The 19014-nt window shown below is 37.6% G+C and overlaps 2 protein-coding genes and 1 non-coding gene across 4 annotated transcripts; all 3 read right to left on the bottom strand.

The window, feature by feature from the left end:
* Window positions 1–273: 273 nt before the first annotated feature.
* On the bottom strand, window positions 274–5970 carry LOC120109948 (transmembrane protein 45A-like). The gene is made up of 4 exons (XM_039123799.1): window positions 5578–5970; window positions 4458–4934; window positions 2631–3190; window positions 274–727 (listed from the first exon to the last, which is right to left on the bottom strand). The coding sequence occupies exons 2-3, from the start codon at window positions 4811–4813 to the stop codon at window positions 2641–2643; spliced, it is 906 nt and encodes a 301-aa protein (XP_038979727.1). The 5' UTR covers window positions 4814–4934; window positions 5578–5970; the 3' UTR covers window positions 274–727; window positions 2631–2640.
* Window positions 5971–10811: 4841 nt separating this feature from the next.
* LOC103724214 lies at window positions 10812–16236 on the bottom strand. Of its 2 annotated transcripts, XM_008815407.4 has the most exons (4): window positions 16009–16198; window positions 15781–15913; window positions 15612–15684; window positions 10812–11439 (listed from the first exon to the last, which is right to left on the bottom strand). In XM_008815407.4, exons 1-4 carry the CDS (start codon window positions 16046–16048, stop codon window positions 11170–11172), a joined length of 516 nt encoding a protein of 171 aa, XP_008813629.1. In that variant the 5' UTR covers window positions 16049–16198; the 3' UTR covers window positions 10812–11169. The 2 variants fall into 2 exon arrangements, with proteins under 2 accessions (XP_008813629.1, XP_038979726.1); XM_039123798.1 differs by lacking the exons at window positions 15612–15684; window positions 15781–15913 and having other exon boundaries at window positions 16009–16236.
* Window positions 16237–16499: 263 nt separating this feature from the next.
* Window positions 16500–16601, bottom strand: LOC120110030. Its single transcript, XR_005510804.1, has one exon. It is a non-coding gene; the product is annotated as a U6 spliceosomal RNA (small nuclear RNA).
* Between the last annotated feature and the right edge of the window lie 2413 nt (window positions 16602–19014).

The following is a 19014-nucleotide window of genomic DNA, read 5'->3' as shown; positions in this document are numbered from 1 at the left end:
CTTCCCCTGCTCACAGGTAGGTAGCACTGCAGCAGCAACTTCTTGCATGCCATCCATGAAATAGAATTTTCCATAAATCAGAATTATCCTATGCTGATCCAGACTTCGAGATTCGTGTTAAACAAAGATCTCATCGCGCTTCTCACACGAATCACCAAGTCTTCCTGGCATTTGGGCTGCCAAAATATAGCTTTTCAAATATTTGAACTGTCAAGAAAACAAGCTTAGAAGAGGGTAGATGAACCTTTTCCTGTCACCGTTCAACGAGCACTGTTCTCAAATCTGTGCTATTAGTAATTATATTATATTTTTCAAAGCCAAGAAGATCACACCGTCTGAATCGTAAAACTTTCTCTTCAAAATTCAGTTGCTTGCTGTCATTCTCTTCATCTCTCTCTCAATAATCATGGTTCCATTGCAATTGCATCAACTCAACAAAAAAGGAACCTCGAGCATTAAAATATCAGAGTTTATTTGAAACCATCCTGGTTTTTGATTCTTTTTCTTTTCGTTCCTCATTTCTTTTGTATCTCAAAAGATGGGCTTCTCTTATCCTTCCTAGTAGCATCTAACACGACCTGGCTTGACCTAATTACTCAAACAAACCATGTCTCAGCAATCTTTATGATGATGAACATCCTACTGCCATCACAGCTGAATCCTTCCAAATATCATTCAAGTGCAGTTTGCTTCTTTTCGCAACGCAAGCCTTCAAGAACTCCAGATCCTGATCCAAGCAACAGATACCAAAGATCAATTCATGTAATGTTAGAAGGATAAAACAACTGCTTAAAAGAAAACAAGCTAAATAGAGCGCTCGAATTTGGAGGAGACTTTGCATCCTGCATTATATTTAATCAACGCACATCCAGTCCGTAACAGCCAAACAAGACCATTTCAGGGGATTGGAGAATTCGCTTATCCTGCCCCAGCCAAACATCATCTGTTAATCTTGGAATAATCAAGGATCGCTTATTCTAGTCATAGGGCTTTTCTCTGCAAAAATCACAATAAAAGCACTCTGCGGGACAGGTGAAATCAGCTATTCCTGAAACAGTGGAATTTCTTTTGACCTTTCAATTCATATATGTTTCATCCCAAGGCAACCAGATAGATTTAGGGATAAAAGTTAACATTCAGAAAGACAATAGCTCTTCGAGATTTTGCCGTCCTCCAATCAAATGGGCTCTTAAGCCTGAGGATGCAAGCCAAAAGAGCCAAATCAACAAAATCAAACTCGTGTTCTTTCCTGCACTGACTTTAAACAACTAAAAGGTTTTCGCATGAACGTCGCTTACACAAACTTCGCAGCAATTGGTATAGGAATCATCTGACTTTAGCTTGAATAGATCTTGCTAAAAGCTAGGTGGAATCTAGCCAAATTTGGTTCCACGGTTCTACCCATTTGCTCTTGGTACTCTTTGAGGCTCAGATTTAAGTTTCAAAGAATAATCCTAGCCTTGGATCCAATACTCATGGACCATCTAAGATAGGATAACTCAGCTTTTATTTGCCAAAGTTATAGGCAACCCACCCTCCAAATGGTATGCTATTCCGTTGATGGATACATGACACATTCAACGCAAAATAAGGCAACCTCACAATGCACCAGCTATTAAAGAGCAAAGGTAATTGATAAATAAACTCCCAGATTAGAGATATGTATGCTCGATATTGGGCTCATGTAACAGATGACTACATCAGTTGGCTCATCTGTTGGGCCCTCACCAATAGAAAACTACTACCAGAATAAGTTATTTGACCCTGGAGTCCAACAAGCATACTCTCTATATGGGGTCAGTTTTGATTGCACACGGCAAATATCCATCTATCAACTAATTTTTCCTACCATGTAACTACACTGATGCTAACCCTCCAAGCAAAACCCATAGATCGTGATAAACGTGTGATGTCCTGCAACAAGAATGTGATCCATGACGCTTTCCATATGCTTGTACAGGCAACATCATATGAACGTTAAGATTGCCTTTGTCCCTCAAGCATATCCCGTCCATCAGTTTCATAATCTTTTATGCATCAATCCTATGCATTGGCGACAATGTTTCATTAATGTAAATTTCAAACTATATCTGTGAGATGCATTAACCAAGAATGTTGTTGGAGCCATGTCATACGCACCATCAATTAAGTAGGTGATAGCTATAACATTAGGTAAAATGAGAATGGCTGATGACATCCACTCCAGCCCATCCACGACCTAGAATTTTTTCTAATTGTCATTTCTGATTACACCATCAAATTCTACTTTTCTCTTATGTCATCGCTGCGGCTCGCTCATTTACATATTGGTCATAGCAATAACACAAGGTAAAAGCAGAATGGTGATGATGCCGACCTGCTCTCGCATCCTATCCATGAAATAGAATTTTTCCTACACCGCTAGCCCATCTATTTCCAAAAGAACAGCCCAGGTTTGGCAAGATCCACACTCAAAATTTGAGATTTGCGTGAAGATACAGATCATGGGCCAAATCAGCCATACTGCATCATACTTCTCGCACGAATCTCAAAGTCCTCAGTGCGTTTGGAGCTACTAAAATTCCTTTTTCCTTGCAGGATCGGAGGATGGAACTAGAGAAAAACAAAAGCACGAGGAAGTATCAACGAACCTTTTCCTTGTCACTGAGCAGCCATCATCCCTGGAAAGAACTGACCGGCAGCCTCTACCTCACCATTCCCATCACCTTCTTGGCTCGCCAGAGCAGAGGCATGCAATTTCCTCAAATCTGGGTGGCCATACCATGCCGCCGCGATGGCATAGCATCCAAGAACATAGAGGAAGCTCAGAAAGACAAGGGAGAAGAGGTGGAAGTTGGCAAGCAGCTCCGCGCGGACCTGGCTGTCATGCGAGTGGCACTTGATTCCGTTGTCGTCGAGGAGGCAACCCCGGGGCATCATGGGGCCGTAGAGGGTGAAAGCAGTCTGGTAGAACCACAGGCCCTGGAGAGTGATGGAAACCCCGCTACCAAGGTCCACAGCGAGACTGGTGGGGAAGAGAGCGCCAGCGATCGTGGTGGCAATGCAAAGGGCGACGAGGATGACAAGGATGAGGTGATAGTAGCCTTCCAGTCCCTTGTGGGTGGTGGAGTGGAAGGAGAACAGTAGATACTCCGCGCTGAAGGCTGATGCGGCTATCAGGCAAAGCGCTCCATGCGGCATGGGTAGGAAGCTGAAGTCAGTGAGTGTGAGCTTAGTAGATTGCTCTTATTAGCTTGGAAAAGAGAATGGATGCAAAGAAACAACAGAAAGCTACTTGGCCGTCGTCTCTGCCTGCTACTGCAAGGTAGGATTATTGACTACATTACCCTGAATTAATCAAACAACATCAAAAAGATGGTGGAATTAAGGTTTCCATCATGCCAATATTTGCAATAAGTGAAAATTTTGGAAATAGGTTGCAGCAATGTTGCCACTATTTTTTTTTCTACTTGGAAAAATGATAATTTATGGTTATATTGTGAATAATTATGGAGGCCTTTTTTTATGGTGAAATAAAATAATGATCACCACAATGGTTATTACCAACTTTCTTATTCCATAAAAACAGGAAAAAGAAGATGCTATTATGTCGTTATAGTGGCCTTTTCAATAAAAACTGAATCATGCTCTGGATGACAGTCAATAATCTAAGAATTTTCTCGAGCCATGCAATGCATGCTGGTGTGGCATGTCACAGCTCGATTAGCCTCACATACTGTATCAATTTCTGTGGGTCACAAGAACTCACTCATACGCTATGCAAGTTTAAAAAGTTACTCAGAGATTCCTAGTTCAACCAGACGCCACCTGAAATTATTCCATCACCTTGGAGATGCCTCCAGACATGGAACAACATAGATAAAGACACTACTAATAAAATAGTTAACTAACCTTAAAATGCATTGCAAAGGATCAGATATCATATTCATAAATATTGTTTTTCTAGTTTCTAAAATTCATGTTAGCTTGAAAAATATTCTTCGTTTCAAACAATACGGCCAGCAGCTATGATTTTGTTCCCACGTAAACCAAGTCTAAAGCTGAACTTGGAATAAAACGGTCATGGACGGCATACGTTGCTTTTTTTTTTTAACGATCTATGCTTTTTCTAAAACCATGTGCCGTTGTAATCGTCACCCTCTCCTGGTTCCGACAGTTGTCCCCAACAAGATAGCATCTATTTCAACGACCAATATCCAACGGAGACCGAGGGCGGCCCGGACAAAATCCCTCTCTCCTCCTACCGAACCTTTGGGGAACCCAGTTCGGACCACTAAACTAATGTTTCCCCTTTCAGACTGCTAAACTCCAGTTTCCCCCTCGTTTCCCCGCGCTCAAATTCCCATTCTCCAAAGAAACCTAGTTAATTTCGGAGCGTTTTAGACAACTTTCCCTCTCCAACTCATAATGTATCCTCTGACTAGTTATGTACGAGAGAGAGAGAGAGAGAGTCTGACCTGGTTTTCTCGGAGAGGAGGGCGATGGCGCCGAAGAGGAAGAACATGAGGAGCATTCCACCATGCTCGAAGTCGTTCATGTGCGCCGGATTCAGTATCTTCTCGGGTCCTACGAAGTAGTGGAAGTGAGGCGAATACAATAACTCGACGCACATGTCGACGAAGGCGCCGCCGGCGACCACGTAGAGCTCCAGGTGCCGCGCCTTCCCGCCGAACCACCGCTCCGCCGGATTCCACACCCGGACCCGAAACGCCACCGGGTCCGACACGTACCGGACCGCCGCGCTCCAGATGTGCCACAATCCCACCGCCAGGAATAGGCTCCCGGGCAGCACGTGACCCCTGAACGATCCCATTCTCTTTTTTTTAACTGAATCTCGCCCTCGGATCTTCCAGAAATTACGACAAGGGCCCCGAGAGCGTTGACCGACGATGGATTGCCTCCTCTTCCTCTCTTCTTGCTTTTAAACTATATATCTATATAAAAGAAATAAAAATAGATCAAAAACGAGAAATTTATCTGAAATCGGAGAATTTTTTGGTACGATTTGAATGCTTAGCGGTTTTTATCAATCTTGGTACTGGAATATGGAAGAGAAACTGATCAAAATGGAAAAAAAAGCTAAAATCCGGAGTTTTTCATTAATTTAACTTTTTTTCCTTTTTACCAAAAATAACCGTTTTTGGACAGCACTAAGCTTTATCCGATCGATCAACTTCCTCTCTCTCTCTCTCTCTCTGCCGACAAGCACGAAACGAATTGATACAAATCGACAAAACTAGCGGGACTTGGAATATTTTGGTCCAATTTAACTAGCTTTTTAATCCAAGAAAAACATTCTTTGAGAAAAATTGGAAGAATAAAATTTTCTTCTTGCTCCACAAGCTTCCTCTCTCAAAACTGATAAAATTAAATAGAAATTAACCCAAAATTGATCAAAAAAAAATTCATTCCCCACAAATTGGCTCAGCGAAGGGAAAGATCTAGTGACGAAGGAAGCAGATCTGATGGACAGAGGCAGTCTTTTAGTAGTGGAAATAGTAATAATTCCAATATATATAAATATTATATTATTCTATTGTTCAATCAGGGACTTTTTAGGGGGGGACATGGACGTACCTTGCTGAGGGAGGAAGGGATTGGATTGGGGAGAGCGTGGGGTTCGCCGCCTCGACGAAATGATTGCGAAACGAGAGGGCCGGGAAAAGAGATGAGCAGAGAGAAGAGAGAGCAAAGCAAACCAACGCGGTCTCTTTCTCTTTTTCTCTACCGCCGAGACTCGAGAGAGAGCGAGGGAGAGAGCGAGAGCGAGAGCAGGAGGGGAAAAGGGTTAGAGATCTCGAGGGTTTTATCTCTCTCTCTTTTTCCTCGCGCTTCTTCGCTTCTTTTTTCTTTCTTCTTCTCCTTCCGATCTCCAGCACCGAGACGGGAGCTCGCAGGGAGAAGGGAAAAATATTGAGGGAAGAGATGGCGACTCCTCGGGGCGACGGCTTTGGCCTTTTCTTTTACTTTTCTTTATTCTGGGAATGATCTTTTAATTAATCCAAATAGGAGCCCGCTGCGAAGCCCGCAAGGGCGCGCGACGCGTTGATGACGTGCTTTTCGGGACGTAGACCATTTTTTTTTAATTGGTTCCGCTGTAAGCGGGTCTGATTATATCGGATTCAGATGCTATTTTTGGTCCAACCAGATCCAAATAGGAATTCGAATAATTAATTCAAATTTTTTTTAAATACTGATATGGATGAAGATATTTTTTTTTTTTAAAGATTCGGATATCCATAAAACAAGGATAAGTAAAAAAAAAAATTTAAGTTAAGCTAAATCAAAAAAACCTATTAAATAATTAATCAAATCTAAACTAAAAAAAAAAAGCTAGATATCAAATAACAGTCCATTAAAATGGTAACCCGAATACGGAATAACCGGTTCGAAAAAAATCCTTTGAGTCATCTAGTATGTTTGAAAGACTCAAACCTCTCCTTCGTTCATTTCATCCTTCTTTTCTCTTCGTCGTTTTTAAACAACTAGAGTTTCGAACGTTCCGTCCATTTTCTAGTTTCCTCTCAGCGATTGTAACTGGTAATAACTGTGAGATGCCTTGGAGGCATCATAGATTCTGTTTACTTCGGTAATGAGCAATCTTAAACGGCATATTCTTTATGAAATTGTTAGGTTTTATAATTGATAAATATTTATTAAAATTATAATTTTTTTTATAATCATGTTTTATCGATAGTTTCCATCATTGAATTTTGTTCAAAGTTGATTAATATCCTAAAGGTATCCGATTTATTGCTGTATTCAAATAATATATATATATGTGTGTGTGTGTGTGTGTGTGGATTTAATATCCGATTCATATGTTTATCCATTTATAACAATTATGGATATACTTAATATTCGATTCATATCCATATCTATTTAGAACAAGTATTGTTATTAATTTAGGTATCTTTTTGATATCCATATCCATATTCATATTCATTAAAAAATATGGATACAAATATAGATATATCAATATCTTATCAATTTTCAGCCCTAGTGAGGTAGTATTGGAGGCATCAATTTTCACCTTTGCCAGTAACCACTATTTATCAAGTTTTATGAACTTTAGGCGCCGGTCTTCCCTTTGCCTCTTTGGGCAGCCCTGGGGTTGTTCCTCCCTCTACCGTGGCCTCTTCCTCTAATTGGAGTCGCACCCCTTGACCCTGAGGATTGCGCGGCTGCGGATGCATCAATGAAGCGGGTTCCTCTCTGAGTGCCTACGCCGGATAGGGATAGTCGCATGACTAAATTGGCTACCTGCATCAACTTTATTCATCAGAAAGATGCCTATATAGCTATGAAAGTGATAGAGGAACTTCTTTTGATTCAAGAAGCGCTGGTACAAATCATGTTTAGTTTTTTTAAACAAAATATGTTTACAAATAAAATATTGTATTATAATAATTGTAGTGATTTATTGATGTTTTTATCTTTTAGTGGGAGGGAGAGAGTATGGTTTTATAAATAGGGGGAGAAAGTAACGTGAAAAGTAGAAGGAAATTCTCTTTGATAGTTGAGAGAGCTCTTGCAGGCATGAGGCTTCTTTATGAGAAGAAGCCAATATCTTTATTTTGGCTTTTATTTTTTCTAAATAAATTTATTTTTCTCTTCCATTTTTTCACTATTATTTTTTTTTGCAATTTTTTACAAATTGTATTTTTATGTTTGGTGTTTGTTCGGGATCTTGGGCTAAGAGTCCGATCTACTCCGGATAGCTTGTCATTCTATATACCGCAACTTATAGTTGCATAGTTTTGTTTTATGTTTTCCAAAAGAGTTTTTTTTTTTCTTTAAATAACAACCTACCTTTCAATATAGAGCCTTGGTTGCTAATATGAATTATCAAGATGCTAATGTGATTCATTATAAGACTTCTAAATATCACAAATCTTTCAATTGTGTGAGATCTGCAAGATCATAGGGATCTATGGTTCTTTTCATGTTAGCATTGACAAATTTTGCAGGTGTGAGCATTAAGTAATTAAAAGCATATTTTCCACTTCCAATCAATGTCTTGAAGATTATAATCCTCACCATCCTTCAAACTGCTTTATGTTATAAATATGTAGTAACAATCATTATTTTTCCAGTACTATAGATTGGAAACTTTGTATTTGCTTAGATTTGTTTGAAGATCAGATACGAAGTGTTATAATGATTTTTATTTATTTTCTAGTAGTGCATAATATGTTGTTATTACTTGTTGCAATTTATTAATTTAGCTGATAGAGAAAGTTGTACTTAAAAATTCTATATTTTTCTATAAAATAATAGTACAAATGATAAAAGAACCTGATGGTGTAACAAGATACAATGCTAATAAAGAAGAAAAATTATTTTTCAATGAGCCATTATTATTAAGATTACTTTTAATTCTTATTGATGATAAACCAAATAATTATTCATAATTTTGTTGGACAGAATTTGTTAATTACAACTTATTGCCAGAGATGCAACGATGCTTAACCTTGGATTTAGAAAATAAAGAATAAAATAAATTAAAGTATATTTATATATAATTAAGGCAAAAAATAGGGTAAATGCTTCAATTCACATTCACCATACTGCAACACATTATTGCATAGGTAAGTTTTATGTCTTTCGTTCCTCTTAGCAATCTTACGATGGTTTGGAAAGAACATGCAGCCCTTAATTGCTCGTATGAATTATCTAAAGGCTAATGTGATTTCATTATAAGATTTTTAAAAATTGAAAAAAAATTGAAGTGTCTCAGATTTGCAATTCATGAATCTTTTCATACTACATTGATAAATTGTGCAATCATGAGCTTGAACAATTAAAAGCATATTTTTCATTTCCAATCAAGTGCTTGAATATGTCGATCAACTAACCTATACATGCATAAATACTTACATAAATACATATATGTGTACATACATGCATACATACATATAAATACATGTGGACATGCACATATAAGAATGTTAAAATTATACTCATAAAGCAGCCCAAAGCATCAGCTATAAGTTGGTCAAAAGGTTGGAGATGGAATTTCCTCACTATTGGGTTTAATTGGTTTAGATAATTTTACATCCATCAATGAATGGAAGCAGTGTTCATCTTGGGGAAAATTGTCAGCATGCTCCTCTTCCTTGGAGAAAGTCCTGAATTTAAATTCGCTAAGACGCTTGTAAACGACGAGTACATCGTTGAGATGTAGATTCATATGGTTGCTTATAAAGTTAAACTTGTATTATTAGGTCAGGCTAATTCTAAATTATAATATCTAAATCAAGATTTGTGTGATTGTTTTTTTAAGAAAAAAAAAAGAGTGAGATTGTTGTTCATATATATTCATGGGGTCCCAGCTAAATAATTGAATAAAATATCTTAGTATGAATGCAAGAGCCGGGATTCAAGTCCAGCCTTTAGTTCATAATCAATGAATTATTGCTGAAAGTTGCCCCATCTTCTTCTAAGAAGGAGGACAAATTGTCTTGGTCCCAACAGATGGATGCCACACTAACATCTTTGGGCAGCAGAAGCCAGACACTTGGAAAGAAGAATAATGATGCAAGGGAATGAGCAGGGTGGGGAATATTTCTTCCTCCTTTGTGTGGAGCCTTTTTAACAACATCATGACATCAATGAAATGTTTGGTGGTGTTTCCCACCTTTTTTTTTTTTTAATTTACAACAAAAAGGAAGAAGAGTGAGAGAGAATGAACTAAGGTGCTAAAATAGGTGATATTTTTGCAATGATGAATTAGGCCATTGATTGCAACCTTTCTACCTCCATGATTACTCAAATAAATAGGTGGGTGAAGGGCCAACCAATGAACCATATCAACGGTTGGGCAGAACATAGTGGGGCCCTCCAAAAAGAACTACTCTTTTTCACAAAGATATGCTGCTCAAAATTTCTCTCTCTGTTTCACATCGTTGAATCTTTTCCCAGTCCATGAAATGAGACTTATAAATCGTTTACCCCCATATGACTCACAAAGCATGTTATCTTTTGCCCCCCTATTTCGTCTCCCTTCTGGTGTTCTCTGAGGTCAAGCCTTCATTTAGTGGGTGAGTTAGTCTTGCCGAACTCAATCTTTGTGCCCAACGGCCATTCCTGCGTGTGCTTATAAATTGTTGTAATGGTTTTTTCTTAGATGCAGCACATTGTACTTGCTTAAATGTTCATTTGTATTTCTATGATATAATGTTCCCTGGTGGCACTAAAATTTGGTCCATGACAAAGCAAGAGGTGCTTTTCAAGCCCGCTTGCTGAAATTGCATCCAAAATGTTGATAGCCAAATAACATCAAGAGAAAAAAAAGGTTGCATGGACAGGGACTCATATTAGAGAGGCATTGAGAAGTGTGAACAGGTATTTATGGGCTGCATTCCTGTTCTATCTTATGATTTTGACACCTATAATTAAATCTTTTATACGTAAGCTCCATTTTTTGTTATATTTTTCCTGTGGTGATGTTAGATTATAATTGACACCAAGTTTTCTATGATTTTTTACAACAAAATTTTTACTGTGCAACTTACTCCAGAAACCCCATTCATGTAGATCTGAAGTTTAGATATTGATACTGTAACAGAGAGTAAAATTTGAAGTATGGGCAGCAAAGACCCTTGTCAAGATTGATGCCATAAAAATACCACTCAAATACCACTTCATAGGAATGCAAAGAGACTTGCGTAACAAATTGCTCCAAAGAAATCAGGCATGACACATAACAATAGAAAATCCTCCCCTGCCACACTTTTTCTTCCAAGAAACAACAAAGACCTTCCAACTGCCAACCAAATACATAGACTCTTTTCAACCACTCTGAAAAATGAAAAGGAAAGCTCAATTTCCTCCTTATTTCAGTGCTGGAATGGTTGAAAGTTTACAATAGAAGGCAGTTCAAGAAAAATAAAGATTAGAAATACAGCACAAATGGATAAAATCATAGCATGACAAAAACATCGACCAAACTGTAAACTTGTTACGGCAGCCTAGCATATGACAAGATATATTTAATATTTAAATCCTTTGATCACCTAAAAATAGCTGTGAAGAACAACCAATATCTTCGAATGTTGTAGTATATGATGACAATCGACATGAGTAGATATGACTTATCCTTTACAAAGAAAGAGAAAAGCACCAAATCAGCTTTTAGAAACATTCTTTATGCAATTCCCGGCTTGGTTATTCACAACATTCACCAGATTTTTGGGCCAACACAACCCCAAGAGCAACAATTAAGGCATACATGGAATTTGGCAACCTCTGCACTACTTTGCCCACACCAGGCACCCCTTCAGTGGCTCTCTTTGTCATCAGCGCCACTGTTGGAGTCACCACCAATGCAAGTATCAGATTCCGACTGACTGTAGTTATGGTATCAGCTGTCAATTCATGGATGAATTCTGCAAACTCTTCACGGTCAAGAAGCCCATCAAGGTTAATATCATATTCCTGCATGAAGGAAACAGAAAATGATTATGTTTTGCAGATTAATCAAATTACATATTATAGTCACCCTAATATTCTATCAAAAAAGTGTGACCATGCAAATTCTTCTTTAGTCAACTTAATCGTCATTGGATATTTGATGATAGAACGAAGCAATTATGGAAAAGATTATTTGCATGGTGGAAGGTTGATTCCATTCAAATGCTAGCATATCTTTGTGCTCCTCTTTTTGTGACTTCTGAAGTAGCTAGTGTGAAAATCCATGATATTTTTTAGTAATGAGTCCTATGAAGAAATTAAAACATGACCTCATAAGATACTACCAATTGGGTCAAAAGCAAGAGATGTGAGAACTAAGAAGTTAAAAAAAAAAGGATTTGTAAATGAAGATGCATAACTACCAGTGGGACTTCAGAGAAGCAGTTATATGACCAGCACTAAATTATGGACAAGGATAAGATGTCCAGAGAAAAGATGAGGATCTGAGATGTATATGAAAAAGGATGAATAAAAAAGGAGAGGACTATAGAAAGCTTAAAAGAATCAGCAGCAGAAGATAAAAGGAGAATAGATTATTAGGTATATCCACGTGTGGGACTAGTAAGAATGGGGTACATTGAACCGCCCTGATTGGGGAGGGGGGTTGCAGGAATACGGTCCTAAAACCAAGTCAGAGCTACATTGCTCATTTAGTAGCAGGAAACTTCGATCCAGGGTGAGATACCCACTTTGGAAACTCAAACTTGCATTCTCTTCCTGACCATTTCTTTTATTCGCATATTTGTTTAAAATATCCACTTCCCTGCACCTGCACATGCTCTTGATTTGGCAACTAAGATTGCTCACACAATAATATGGATGTTCGGGCTGGACAGTGGCATGAGTTGGTTTCTTTGTAACTCAGTGAGTGAGAGAGAGAGATGACAATTTGACAATCTGCTGACTATATTGAAATATTCTGATGACATATAAGCACATTAAAAATTTGAACCAAGAAATTGAAGCATATTAAATGAAGACGTATTACCTACAAAATAGTTATAATCAAGAAAAAATAGATTAACCTATCTATGAAAAAAACCCATAGTTGATTATGGGGTAACTAACAAAAGAAGCATGTCCCATATATAAAACTAATTCATAAAATTTAAATCCTTACATACAGTAAATTAAGCAAATCGATGTCCCAAAACTATGTTACAGTTTTCCTAAAAAATACAATTCATGTTTCAGCAATAAATCATAACAACTGCAATATTCTTTCCTATTAACAACTGCAATATTCTTTCCTATAAAAAGGTTTTCATTGGTAAAAATCAAAGAAAATATCCCGCAAGTATAGGAACCCATATGAGCTTCAACACATTTCCAGCATTGGCAGCTCCGTCAAGAACCTAGGTGCCTTGGCACAAAGCATCAATCACTCTTTCATGGAAGCAACACAAAAATCTTAAAATAATTTCCATTCTGAAGGGCTTGGCTTCGACAACCAGGGAAAAGTTAGTATCCATTCCCCCAAATGTGTGGGACACGGTCTCTCGTTTACAAATGAATGTTTAAACAATAACATCTTGAGCCTTGAGTTTAGCCAATATGCATGTTATTCGTGTCATGTGAAAAATGACCAATTCAAATATATGGTAACTTGAGGTAGGTTATAGCTTTGGATTGTGATACTTGTCTTGTGAAAGAATGAAGCCATTTGGACTGATAAAGAAACAATGGGCTCATCCAATCTTCTCAATTCACAAGCACATCTAAGCCATCTAGGATTCACCTTCAATTCCCAGACTTTATGTTTTCCTTGGAAGGTATTGCAAGATAAAAATATATAACAGCAGTGCTACACAAAGTTACGCTTGTGCATCTGCTGATACCCGCATGCCACTGGAATACTCTGTATGACAAATTATTTGATTGTCATGCTGCCACCGTGTATTCACGATTTTTCCATTATTATCCAGCAGACTTCAGATGGTTTAAGGATTCACTCCTAATACTATTTCTTAGGTTAAAGAAGTCAATTTTGCAGAATCAAATGAACCCAATTAACAAATCTTAGCCTTCAAGTGTGCTAACTGTTTATCTTCACTTTCTATAGAAAGACCACAAATTTAATAGAAACATTTACATACCAGATTTCCTTGATAAACCTTTGTTTGTCACCCATTCAAAACCATATTCAGATAACTTCTATCTAATTGGGTTGCTCTATTTCTACCCAATAATTTTGATCTAAAAGAACACATACAACGTTTTACATTAATTTATCACTAGCATCCTAGCATGGATCACGCACTTGCAGAAATATAGTGCTTTCAATTTGAACTACACTGCATCTAGAAGTGTAATTCTTCATGCACAGAATTACAAGCATGCGACCATGTCTCTGATACTTCAATGTCATTTTATTAGGAATGCAAGAGCACTTAGATGCCATGATTGAGATGGTGAATATAAGACATCCTCTATCATCATGGACATAGAAGACATCTTCTATGTCATGATTGAGATGGTGAATTATAAGACATCTTTTGATACACTTTGTTCATGACCTTAATGAACCATCATGACTTGCTGTCATTTACATCAGGAAAAAGAAAAAAGTCTTTTTAACTCACAAGTTTTCTTCTATTTCACCTCTTGGTCATAGATAGAGTACCTTGAATGTTCTAATGTTCTGAATGCACGAATAAAGTACAGAAATTATCAAAGGAACAACTATCGAGGCACAATTCATGAATAAACAAAAAAAATATTAGAAAGAGAGGGCAAGGGACATAATGTATGCCAAACAAATGTGAACTTACAAAGTAGGAAAGAGTATTTTATTTTCATACCTAAACCAAACTAGTTCTGGTACCATGCTTCTGTAAGCAAAGGGTACATGAGGGACAATGAAGAATAGATGAATTATTTTCGAAAATTACTTTTTTTTTAACTTCAAATATGTTTCTTCTTGTTTTCATAGCTTTACACCAAATCGTCTCAAGATTATATCTTTGGTAAGAAATCGAGAAATAAACACTTGATTGATAATCAAGTGAGAATCTAATCAAACTACAAAAAAAAAAAATATTTTATAAGAGACTCAAATCTAAGGAAAGTACAGAAATTACAATGGAACATACTTTTCAAATTCCAAATAAATCCACCCAAACAGTCTGCCAAAAACTTCATAGTTACTGCTAAAAGTACTCATGAGTTAAATAGGTGAGATATGACCTAAAGAATGAGCGGGATGAGGTGGATCATACTTGACCTTATCTGCTTTCTATTGTTCTGAACGCACGGATAAAGTACAGAAATTATCAATGGAACAACTATAGAGGCACATTCATGAATAAACAAACCAAAAAATTATTAGAAAGAGAGGGCAAGGGACATAATGCATGCCAAACAAATGTGAACTTACAAAGTAGGAAAAAGTATTTTATTTTCATACCTAAACCCATAATATATCATACTGGCCTGAATCGAACGGTACGAAACGTACCGTACTGTACTAGTTCGGTACCGAAATCCGGTATAGGTGGCGTACCGGCGCTTGGTACACTAAAAAAATTCCGTAGTATCTACATTGTGTTTGTGTGGCACCAGTACATGGTTTGATATAGAAATGGTGAACCTTGCCTAAATCAAACTAGCTCCGGAACCATGCTTCTGCTTCTGCAAGCAAAGGGTACATGTGGGACAATGAAGAATAGATGAATTATTTTCGAAAATTACTTTTTTTTTACTTAAAATATGTTTGTTCTTGCTTTCATAGCTTTACACCAAATCGTCTCAAGATTATATCTTTGGTAAGAAATCAAGAAATAAACACTTGATTGATAATCAGGTGAGTATCTGATCAAACAACACCAAAATTTTATTTCATAGGAGACTCAAATCTAAGGAAATGAATATTCTACTCCCAAACTGAATCATCTCTATAAACCACAGCAAACATATGATTCCAGACCGAAAAGATCAACAACAATCAACGTTAGAACAAAACAAAGCTAACGGACTCTTATCAAACTATTCCATCATACACACCAACCAGCTAACTAAACCCTAATCAAAACAAATTAAAGAATATTTTTAACGAAATCCAGCAATCCTAATGGACTGCATTCGCTAAAATCGTACGAATCAAAGTTAGGCCGCACCACAACCAAATCGAAGCATACCCGTATCATATCTTTCAGCTTCTCCCTTGAGGGAGGGTCGTGATGAGGCCCAGGCAAGCGCTTGTTGATCTCACTGTAATCCAGAAAACAATCAGAGCAGGAATTAAAGAACCTAACAGATTAACTCAGGAAAAAAAAAAAAACCAAATCCTAAGAAAAATCAGACTACTTGTAGACGCGAAGGACGGCGATGTAAAGATCCGGGAAAGAGAGGCCGCCCTCCGATTTGGAGTCGGCGTCGCTGATATGGTCGAAGACGTGATCGGTTATCTTCCGTATTTGCCTCTCCTTCCACTGCCTCCCTGCCCATATATCTCTCTCCATGGACTAAGTTTTTGAATAATATTGAGATGGATAAGAGAGGAGGAAGAACGGGGAATAAGGGAAAGGGAGATACCATGGATTTTATCCTGAATAGTGGCCAATACCTGCCCCATCGGCGAGAAGACAGACGCTCAGATACACAGAGGGGGGAGGGAGAGAGGGAGCTCTCAGAAGTTGGTAGGGAGAGAGAAAGAGAGATGGCGAGAAGGACGGAGGGTTTAAAAACTAAAAATTCGGTAGCGACAGGAGGGAAGGAAGAGGGGAAGTATCTTGGGAATCTGACCATTTTTTCTCGATTTCTTTATGTCTTTTTTTTCTTTTCTTTTTTTTTGCTGCTTAGGCGGAGTGAGACGCGCGTGCGGAGACCTCCCATAAAATCAGGAGACAATATATCATGGAAAGCAGTGGGCAGCTTTCCTCCCTGTATGAGTGACTGACCACATAAAAAGCCACCCAATCAGCGATCCCATTAGTCTCTCTATAAACATGTCTAGTCAGAAAAGCGTCTCTATCTCTATCCATGATCCAAATATATTGGAGTAGGAGACGATCTCACCCCGACACAAAAATTTGGATCATTTCTCGATTTATGCATGTCATCCTTGCGCAGGGGCATGCTAATCTTCTCTGTATCGTTCCAATTTTGTCGGATGTCTCTGAAGAGGCTTATGTGCTTTTTGATAGATAAGCCAAATCAATTTTTAATCATAGATAGATTAATTTATTTTTACTTATTTATTAAATATGTTGGATTCATATTTTGCTTACACTCATTCAACCATCAAGCTTTCGCAGCCCATAAGATTCAGGCCGCCCAACTCTAAACCTGCTATAGCCCCAGTCCTAATTACAGTAGTACAATCTACGAATTTTATAGAATTTTTGCTTCAATCATCCAAACAAATCTTTAGAGGATTTAGAACCCAGTTAGAGTCTATGACTCCGGACCTTGGTCCATGAGTGCATTACATTGACAATTCTTTTATTCTCTTCTCTCTTCTCATTATATGTCGACTCCTCCATGCTCTCTAAGCCACCTAGTTTGTAAGATTCTTTTGCTCTATTCAAGATCCAAACCTTTGGCCTAACTCCATATTTGATTCTTTTTTCAGGTGTTCCGAAGCTTCACAACATATTGCCTTTCTTGGTTAAAATTGCAAAAATAATAAGGGGAAATTGAAAATCTAGGCAAGCTCCATTCTCATCCAAAGGGAGAGGCTTTGTTCAATAAAGACAATAAAAATAAAAATGCTTTTGGGGGTCTAATAATGGGCAGGAATCAAGTGCATCCAAATATGGAAGAAAGAGATTAGCTACTTCTGATAATCCTACCATATGTCAAATTTGTAGAAAAAAAGTTGGGCATTCACCTATCTAATGTAGGTATCAATTTAATCACTCTTTCCAAGAAGAAGATATTTCTAAAGCATTTGCTAGTATAACTTTAGCCAATAATCATGATTGAGATTGTTTCATAGTCGGCGGTGCTGCTTTTCACATGTTCATATCACTTCGAGGTCTCCGCTGATGATTTTGTCATTAAGGACGGGAAAATAGAGAAGGTGGTAGCATCCAAGAACTCGATAAGGTGATTTATGTGCCATCACCTTATCATCAAAGGCACTATTCTCTACATGATTCAAGGTCGTTGATGAAGATGTATGACATGAGCAGTTGCAACTTCCACAATTCAAGGTAATTTGATTTCTCAAGGATAAAGGAATGAATCTAGTAGAAGGAAACGATCAAAGCAAGGCCACTTATGAAAGTGGTCAACTAGGAAAGGTCTGGTAGATTGCCTTCCCTCTCTATTTCTAATAGTAATCAATCATCTAAGAAATTGCATTATGATTTATGGTCCTATCACCTCGGTTCAAAATTTTTGCTTTGTGGATGATAAGACTTGAATTGCAGAGATATTTCCATTGAGGTAAAGATCTGACTATTTCTACTGTTTCCTTCCATCTGAAAAATAAATGGCATGACAATTTGAAAAACTATAAAAATATTTCAATTGGACGGTGGAGGAGAATTTATGAGAGCCGATTTTATTGATCACTTCAAATATCTAGAATAGTCCATCAAAATTCTTACCCACGCACGTAAGCACAAAATAGAGAAGTCTGAATGTAAACATCACAACACTTGTGAGATTGATTTGACAATGACGTTCCAAAAGTAAAGTGTCTCAAAAATATTGCGCCGAAGCCTTTGTAATTGCTATGTTTATTATAAATAGATTGTTTTCCATTGGGCCCGGCCCGAGCTCAATTGGGGCGGTTCGAATTATCCATTGAGGCTAAAAATAGGTATGACCAGAATCTGATTAATCTTTAACATTTTATGATATTGTTTCACATATAAATGAGCTAGCTAAAAATTAGGGTCACTTATGACCCGAGTTGATCCGACCTATTTGCACCCCTAATCATCAGCTTATTTGTTTGGATATGAGAGAAACTTCAACCTTTGATGCAATATGAGAGAAAAATTTTGGGTCCAACATTTACTCGTGCTTCTAAATTGACCCAAGAAAAAAATGTCGCTTCTATAATAATTTCAAAAGTACGGCATTGTATATAGATACACACGCAAACCAAGCTTTTTTTACAAAAGTCAAAACTAAGCTATCATCATGTTACAAAATAGGCTTAATGACAACTATCCTTTTCGTTCATACGTAAATTTAAATATACCTATCAAATTGAATATATCTTCTTGTTCTTGTGATCAATTTTTCTTTTTCTTAAAGAAACTAATAAATTATTATTATTACTATTTAGATCTAAGTGCATGGCAAATATTCCATGACAATGGGAAACAAACAGTTATGATAGGGCCCTCTCATTTTGGGAACATGCATGCCATTTAAACAACAGTGCATGATTGGATAAAATATTGAAACCTTGCTTTTTGGCTTGGGGCTCACCATTGGAGCCCTTAGGACTTCAAGTGGGAACCCATGAACACCGGGGGACAAGGTGGAGCGCCATCTTATAATTAGTCTACTCATTCAAACGGCCAGTCTCGTTGTTATCACGTGACAAACCAACGCTAGTATAATACGAATCCGAGATCT

Source organism: Phoenix dactylifera, chromosome 2 (genome assembly GCF_009389715.1).
Source record: "Phoenix dactylifera cultivar Barhee BC4 chromosome 2, palm_55x_up_171113_PBpolish2nd_filt_p, whole genome shotgun sequence".
NCBI lineage: Eukaryota > Viridiplantae > Streptophyta > Magnoliopsida > Arecales > Arecaceae > Phoenix > Phoenix dactylifera.
Note: the sequence above shows the minus strand (reverse complement) of the source record. Positions and strands in the feature narration are given on the sequence as shown.